Source organism: Lissotriton helveticus, chromosome 5_1, assembly GCF_964261635.1.
Source record: "Lissotriton helveticus chromosome 5_1, aLisHel1.1, whole genome shotgun sequence".
Taxonomy (NCBI): domain Eukaryota; kingdom Metazoa; phylum Chordata; class Amphibia; order Caudata; family Salamandridae; genus Lissotriton; species Lissotriton helveticus.
In genome coordinates, this window is record NC_136065.1 from 593,430,681 (window position 1) to 593,438,707 (window position 8,027).

Genomic DNA, 8,027 nt, shown 5'->3' on the forward strand with positions numbered 1-8,027 from the left:
CAATTAATAATGGCAAATCCTATATTTTGCAGGTAGGGCAACGGCTGATGAAAAGTATCCTTTTACAGTAGGTTCAGGGAAGGTCCCTTTGATGACAGTGTTTTCATACCTGGGGATCTTATTGGACAACCGCCTGAAGTAGGGGCCTCTTATTCAGAAGAAGAAGGGGTAGTTCATCAGAATAACTGCTGCTATTTTTAACTTTGCTGCAAAGATTGGCAAGCGCGCGATTGCAGCCATGTTGAAAATTTACCAGGCTAAAGGTGTAGCAACTGCCTGCTACGTCAGTGAAATCTGGGGATACACCACTACAGACGTATTACAGGTGGTTGAGAATAATTTCCTAAAACGTTTGCTGGTTGTGCCAAACGGGTCATCAAACTTGGTAGTCCATGAGGAATTGGTGGTACCTTTCATATGTGACACCCTAGCTTTGCGCCCTCTAGTGTTTTGGCTAAAGTGCTGGCTGAACAAAGAATTAGCTCTCAGCCATCAGATTATAACTGATTGTCTGAGCCTCGACCATATGTCCCAGATTCCATGGCTGAAATACATTAGAGGTTGCTTTACAGAGTTGGGATGCTCTGAACCTTTAAAAAATCCTGACATCATTGCAAAAAAAAAGGATGTGGAGTTTGTCAAGAAAGCCTTTATCTGTATTAGGAAGTTAAAAAGAGACGAGTTGGAACTGCGAAAACCCAGCGTTCTGAAAATTTTGGCGCTGAAAACCAACCCATCGATAGAGCCTTACCTCCAGCGTTCGCTGTCCACATATGAGCGGTTTTTATTGTCCAGGTTTCGTTTGGATCTTTTTCATTTGTAACTTGGCGCTCCAAAAGGATTTAGCAGAGGACAGGTGTTAGCACCCTGTGGCTGCGACGGTGTGTCTCCACAGGATCTGCTACACTTTATGTTACTCTGTAAATTTTACGAAGTACCACGGAGACATTTTTCATTTCCCTTTTAAAGAAGTTGAATTTTAGCCAAGTCCGCCCAGCACTTTTGTACATGTAATTGTTGATGCCAGACTGTATATTTTATAATTGTAGGCTACTTGAAATCTACAATAAGAAAATGGGCCTGCCTGAAATTTTAGTTATTTTAATGGGAGAGGGCACCTCTTGTTTGAATACTTGGCAATGGGATGTTTTCTTATATAGATCCATCTGCTCCATATTTATTGACATGAACTGTAATGTTAATGTATTTAGTTTTAAATGAGATGTGGTTGTTTTGTAACTTTGATAGTTTTCTTTTTGTAAATCCGAATAAAGTTGTTTTGATTGATTGATTTTTCTATCAGAACACCATGTTTTTCTTTAGAAAAAATAAACCTCAACAAGAAATAATTTGAAATATAAGCATGTCACATGCCTCAGCTAAAGCTCCACTTGAGAAAAATGGAAATAATAAGTGTCGCAGCAGTTGAATTAACGTACGGTAATTAAATATTATTTATATTAATAAAAAAATACCAAGAAATTCATTGAAAGAACCAAGCTTACAAGGACGATATAGTTAGGTAATAGAATTTAAAAAAAACTTAGAAATCCACTGAAAAAACGTAAGGTTACAGGGACGTTATAGGTAGGCTCAGATTACCCTCATACAAAACCATAAAAATTCAGCAGTTATAGTCACTTGTGCTAACTATAACTTATGCCCCCGCAATACACTGCTTATGACCTCACATATTACATCACTCATGACATGGTCAGTGACATTACTGAGGCCTTTTTAAATGTCATCACTGATGACATCATCCACCGAACCGCTCACTCGCACCCCTATCGAACCTCGCATACACCCAAACACTCACATACCCATTCACAAACTTATATAAGTACTCGCACACACACACACTCCTTGATCCATAGAACCACTCACACACTGAGTCAGTCACCCATACAGCTACTCACACACCTACTCACTCAGTCACTTATATACCCACTCACTCACCCAATCAGTTACTCGTATAGATACTAACACATGTGCTGGCTGACACATTCACTCACTCACTAATACACCCACTCAGTCACCCATACAGCACTTATGAGTAAGTCACTCACCCATACAGCCACTCCGACATCCCATCACTCACCTATACAGTCTCTCACATACCCACTCACACACCACTGATGCACCCACTCACTCACACATCCACACACACAGTCAATAATTCTCTTATACAGCCACTCACACAGCCACTCACTCATACAACCACTCACACACCCATAGAGCCTCTCCAAAACCTACTCACACATGGATGAATACAGTCACACAGCCTCTCACATATGTGTTACAAATAGTATCACTCAGTAGTACACAAACTATACTCATTTAACTTTTGTAGTATCTTCGTATATATGTTTAACACTCAAAACCTTTAGGAAACACTCACAATCATTGGATGATGTAATCAGTGATTTTATTTGAGAGATCATCGGTGATGTCACTGACTATTTGTGAGTGATGTAATATGTGAAATCATAAGCAATGCAATGCGGGGGCGTAAGTTATAGTTAGCTCGGGTAACTATAACTGCTGAATTTCTATGTTTTTGCATGAGTGAAATCTGAGCCTAAATATAATGTCCCTGTAACCTTTGTTTTTCCAGTGAATATATATCTGTATATATTTATTCAATTGCCCAGTGGTGGTCATTGGGTAGTTATACTTAGATCTGCGTTTCTGTAGGAAAGACCTTTTTAGTTTTTTATTCAATTTGGCTCAGTTTGATGAATCTTCACAAAACATTCCAGAAAAAAGTCTCATCCACCCTAGCTTCTTCCTGGAAAGTTTTGGCGTGATTTGTCAAGCGGGGACCGAGAAAAGTGGGGGGCAAACGTTTTTCCACCATTCATATTTCAGTAGGAAAATTTAACAGTGATAAAGCAAAAACTGCTAAATGGAATTACACCACATTTGGTAGACAGCTAGATTCTAGTCCAGAAGGCGTGCTTTTTGTGATTTGGTGTAAATCCGTTTACTAGTTTCTGAGCAATTCAGGCTCAAAAACTCTGTATATTTCATGCCGCTGAGGATCCGGGGACCCACAGATCTCCAGAGATCTGAATGGCTGCCACCACATCAACTAGGATTTGGCGGCCTCCATCATAGGTCTTGCAACTCAGTGCAAAGTCCTTGAAAACATGTTAAAAATAGATAGATATAAGGGACCAGGATAGGGATAACCTGCCTCCCCTAGGCCTGATGGGGTAGTCCAGGGGGCCAAAATCGTAAAAAAATAATAATTTGCAATGAATATGCGGAGCTCCTGAGCTACAAAAGAAACTGGGAACGACCTAATTAGATGTTATGGGGTGTTGCACGTGGCTCCATCCCCAAGCATCTTGGAGGCCCTGGGGACCTCATCCATGGGGCAGACATGGTAACAAAGGGAATGGGTGTGCGGTTTACATCCCAGAGCATGGATAAAGCCCCAAGACGCCCTACCCGAGCCTGGAAATACCCCAAGGACCCCATCCCCTGGGGCCAATATTAAAGGGAGGGGAGGGGGCGCTTGGCCCTCTTCCTTGAGCCTGAAAAGTCCCTGGGACCCAATGCGCCAGAGCCGGTTCACTGTGTCCTGGGGAGCCTACCCCCAGTAGTTTCCCTGAGTGTGGTCAGGGAAAGCATGTTTGCTTCCACCCAGTGAGAGCTTAGAAAAATCTCCCAGGTGGGGCAGGCATGTGTTTCCCAGCTCTTGTGAGCAGGGAAACGCAGATTGATCTTACTTAGCAGGAGCAGTGATAAACAGCTGCTCCAGGCGTAATCAATGCTGGCTCCTGATACACCCAGGATGGGCACATGCGGGGAGCCAGCTGGGCTGTGAGGGGCCTGCTTCCCTCCCCACAATCCCCAGTACAGAGTTTATTAGGTGCACGGTTGGGCATCAGGGCACCCACAGAAGGCCTTGGGGGGGCCTCCAGTGCCCTGGGAAGGGGGACCGAATGTCCCCTTCAAATATGCTTTGCCCTGGGAAAGGGGGGCTGCAAGGCCAGTATTGGCTCATGAAGGAGGGCCTCGTGTTCCCCTCCCATATAACAAAATAAAAAGCTGCCGCCGGGAGATCGTAATCTGTAGAGGCATGGGGAAGCGGGGCGGTGCACCCTGCTTCCACTTAATTAAAGAAAGTGGCCCGGGGATGTGGTCTTCGGGGCCCTAAAGGCTCGGGATGGGGGCCTCGCGCTCCCTCCCCAATACTATTTTTTTAATTGCCGGCTTCCGGCACCCCCATGATAGGTGCTGGGAGCTTCCAAGCCAGGTCCTCCCTGGACCCAGAAACAAGCATCCTGGGACCCGTTTCTGGATATCGCCCCTCATCAGCCAGGCTAGCTTGAATCCAGTGGCTCAGTGAGCAAGGGACCCGCTGACTGGATTCAAGCAAGCCTGGCTGATGAGGGGTTATACTCCGAAACCGGTCCCTGGATGCTAGTTTCCGGTCCAGGGAGGACGTGGCTAAGCAGTTCAGGCTGGACTGTTCCCACGTAGAGCAGGGTCAAGACTGATTTACATATGGCTGGGTCCATACTGAAGTGACGTGGCTAGCAAAATAACAATGGATTAAATCCAGAACTGTGACTGGGATGAGTCTTTGAAAAGTTTCAAGCCTCCAGCCATCATTTTAGTTTGTGGTGTTATAGTATCGTGGAGATATGCCGGTACTTTTTTGTCGTCCTGCACAAAAAGCGCCTCCTTCCATGAAACAGCACAATATCCAACAGCATGCTGTGGAAAGAGCATTGAGTTCACCTTCAACACAACTTAGATGTTCCATGTATTTGAGTATCTTTGAGTTCAAAACAGTACCAACTATAATGGTAACTAAACACTCATGACCTGTATAAGAACAACCTGTTAGTCAGTACAACACATATGTGTGGCACAACTCACGGTCACCATCAAACTAGACCTTAAGAGACCTCACACCACCATCCTGTTCTTCATAAAACAATATGTCACTCACAACACACTAACCCAGCACCCTCTGGCTAGTCTGATTTATACGGATGCCTTTGACACCCACCCACTCTTAATTGCCTCTGACATTTTAAGCTAGCCTGTACACATACCTACCCTCCTATATGACACATACCCAAATGGATAAAGACCCCTAGCTACACAAACCAAACAACTCTAACCACTTTATAAATAAATATAAATACAAAATAAAAATTCTCAGTAGCAGAACAGCGGTGATTCATCCTTCAAAATGTGATCCCAAATTTTTTTGAAAAGTGGTATTCTCTAGAAGGAAACAACGACACTAGCTATGTGTTCTCCTGTGGGGCAACGTTTTCATGCAGGTAGCAGAACCACTCCGCTGTGAGGTAGCACACACTCTATAAGGGATGAAAGGGAGGGTAGGGTGAAGTTCAGATGCGGCTTTCATCTGCCTACAATGGCATACGCAGTCTACAGTTGCCTCTGTCTGCATGTACGTTTTGTGCCTTAACTAGGCTTCAGCAGACATTTTAATTGAGCTGGTGGAATCAAAGGAAGTTTGGTAATGCTGCATTACTTGTAACGCGGAATTACTGATAAATGTAAATTCTGCTGGCAGAATTAAATTATGCAGTGGTTTCCAAAGTTTAGAAACCACTGGATTTGACTCGGCACCCTTACATACTCTGCAGTTTTAATCACTGCAGAGTATGCAAGGGCGCAGAGTGGTATTTGGCTGCTCTGTTTTCTCAAGGAAAATACATCCTCTTTTTGATTTTATTTTTTTGGATGCGAGGGTGCATTGTGCACTAAGAAAATAGCACCAAATGCCCACTCTGCCCTTTCGCGAAATCCAGCAGAATTTTTATGTAATTCAACGGAATCCAACTCCGCCCACCCCCAGCCTTAACCCCATGCTTCCGACTGCCTGCGTTATTTTTTTTTTCTGCCATCTTGCCTGAAAGCATTTCGCTCAATCCATCTTTGTTTTATACTTGTATGTCAGAATATCATTAGCAAAAGTATAATTTACAGAAACATTATCCTATTGGCTGAAGATTTTCGATTATTTCCGAAGGGTTGATATTTTTGTAACCAATATTTTAGGGCACAATATTTCTTTCAGACAATATTTTGGTTCAATATGGTGGTAGCACGCTGCATGTATATGTTTGTTTCTGCATTTATTCACGGCCATGCTGTTATGCATACTGCTAATGTAAACTGACCTGTTCGGTCCATTGCACCAGGTGTGTATCTGCGGTACCCCGATTAGAAGGATCTTGTTTTTGGATCGTATCCATAGTTGACTCTAAACTTGCCTGTATTTTTTTTGTCTCCATGCAGCACGAAGGGAATCACAAATGGATGGGCTCGTGCCCAGTGGCTGATACAAACAGTGCTGTTTGGTATGGCCTCCCTGTCCCTCCTGTTGGCCTACAAACCCGGGCAGCAGAAGAAACATAAATAACTCGGAACTTGTGAAGAATTTGCAATGATACAAGCTTCTACCAGACTCCGCGAGCGAAGGACCGCGCCGCTGTTGAAAATTCGCCCCACTCTGCCCTGTATGTTTGGTATTCACAAAAACCTAACTGGGTTTAGCTCCATCCCTTGTGCCTAGGCGAGACGAGTGTTCCAATTTAGGACCAATGAAATACTGGATGAACTGAGCAAATAGGATACTTTTAGATTTGAAGCTCAGTTTTTGAATCTCAGTAGGTTTGGCACCTGATCCAATTTGAGAACTATATCAACGGTTAGATTAGATTAATTTTAAACCATTACTATAGACCCATTTTTTCTCAGCAGTGGGACCAAAATTGAACTATCTACTGCAATACACTGTACAAAATAGATTTCAACAAGCTGACCACACCCACCTGGAACGCCATGGCATTTTCAGTCCTCTTCTATAGTGGTCCCTCCAGCACACCCTTACCCTTTCAGTGTCTTACTCTGCCCCAAAGGTAATCCACGTGTCCTCACAGGCAAATCAATTTAAAATTTGAATTTAATAGAGCTAGGAATGGCCAGATTACTAGTCCATCTCTGACTCGGGGGGGGGGGGGGCAGGATTAAAGTAGGTGGGTAATGCAGATCAGCAAAGAAAAGAAAATATTTGCATATATAAAAAGCTGTAACCACTTAAGAGTAAAACCTGTCAGTATCACACATTCCACGCTTAATTATAAAAACTAATGTTCCTGAAGAAAACACTAAAGTTGGGGCAGTTATTTCATTACTTATTGGGGTGAGTTGGCTGTAGAATGCGTTCTTATACAGTGTTTTTATTGTGGGTGCTAACTTTGACTGAGACACCTACGTCTGGAAATGTGTGGTTGGAAACGTGGTGTTTGTTTTTTTATTTATTAAACACATTTAACACAACATTTTGTATCTGTAAATGCCTGACAGCACACACAGTGGTGTTTTTATAATTTATTGAACAAAATGTGGTTTGGTAACAGTACGACCTGCTAATGGGATGTCATTGCCGATCAAACATCATCCCATTATCCCTGCAGAACCTGCTTGCTCACAGGAAAATATCAGCCAATAGGTATTTATCGTGTGGCTAGATTTACCCCATTTCCTGACCACCGCTCATGACAAGTATTCAGCCATTATCCAATAGGTAGGACTTTGTAGTAAACCAGCTCAAAACTGGTTAAGCTTGAAAGAGGTTTATTCCTTCGCTACATGGTTGTGGAGCCAGGGAACATCACAGCTCCACCCGATCCATCCAAACCTCCACTCAATACATTTCCATGTCCTTGGCAACAAGTGACATTCTAGATAATGTCGCTTGCCAACCAGTAACCTTGCAGATTCTGGACGCAAACAAATCATTTATTTTGGGGAGAGGATGTGAATACACCCAATCTCCTTGTTAAGTGAACTCAAATCAACACAACTCCTAAGCTGGCCACATCTCTTGCGGGCAACAACCAAGGGAGAGAGCCACAGAGAGGATTCTGTGGGCTCAATGATACCCTTCATACAAAGGTCTTTCAATTTTTTCTCCAAATCATCTCTGACACTATAGGGTACTTCCTTGAGCCAAAGCTGAGCAAAAG

The 8,027-nt window shown here is 43.3% G+C and overlaps 1 protein-coding gene across 1 annotated transcript in view; it reads left to right on the forward strand.

Moving 5' to 3' along the window:
- Positions 1–7,338, forward strand: part of TMEM254 (transmembrane protein 254) — a 72,209-nt gene extending 64,871 nt beyond the window's left edge. Inside the window, exon 4 of the mRNA XM_078642947.1 lies at positions 6,295–7,338. Within this exon, the coding sequence (XP_078499073.1) occupies positions 6,295–6,418 (124 nt within the window). The 3' untranslated portion in view covers positions 6,419–7,338. The remainder of the gene's footprint in view (positions 1–6,294) is intronic.
- The last annotated feature ends 689 nt before the right edge of the window (positions 7,339–8,027 follow it).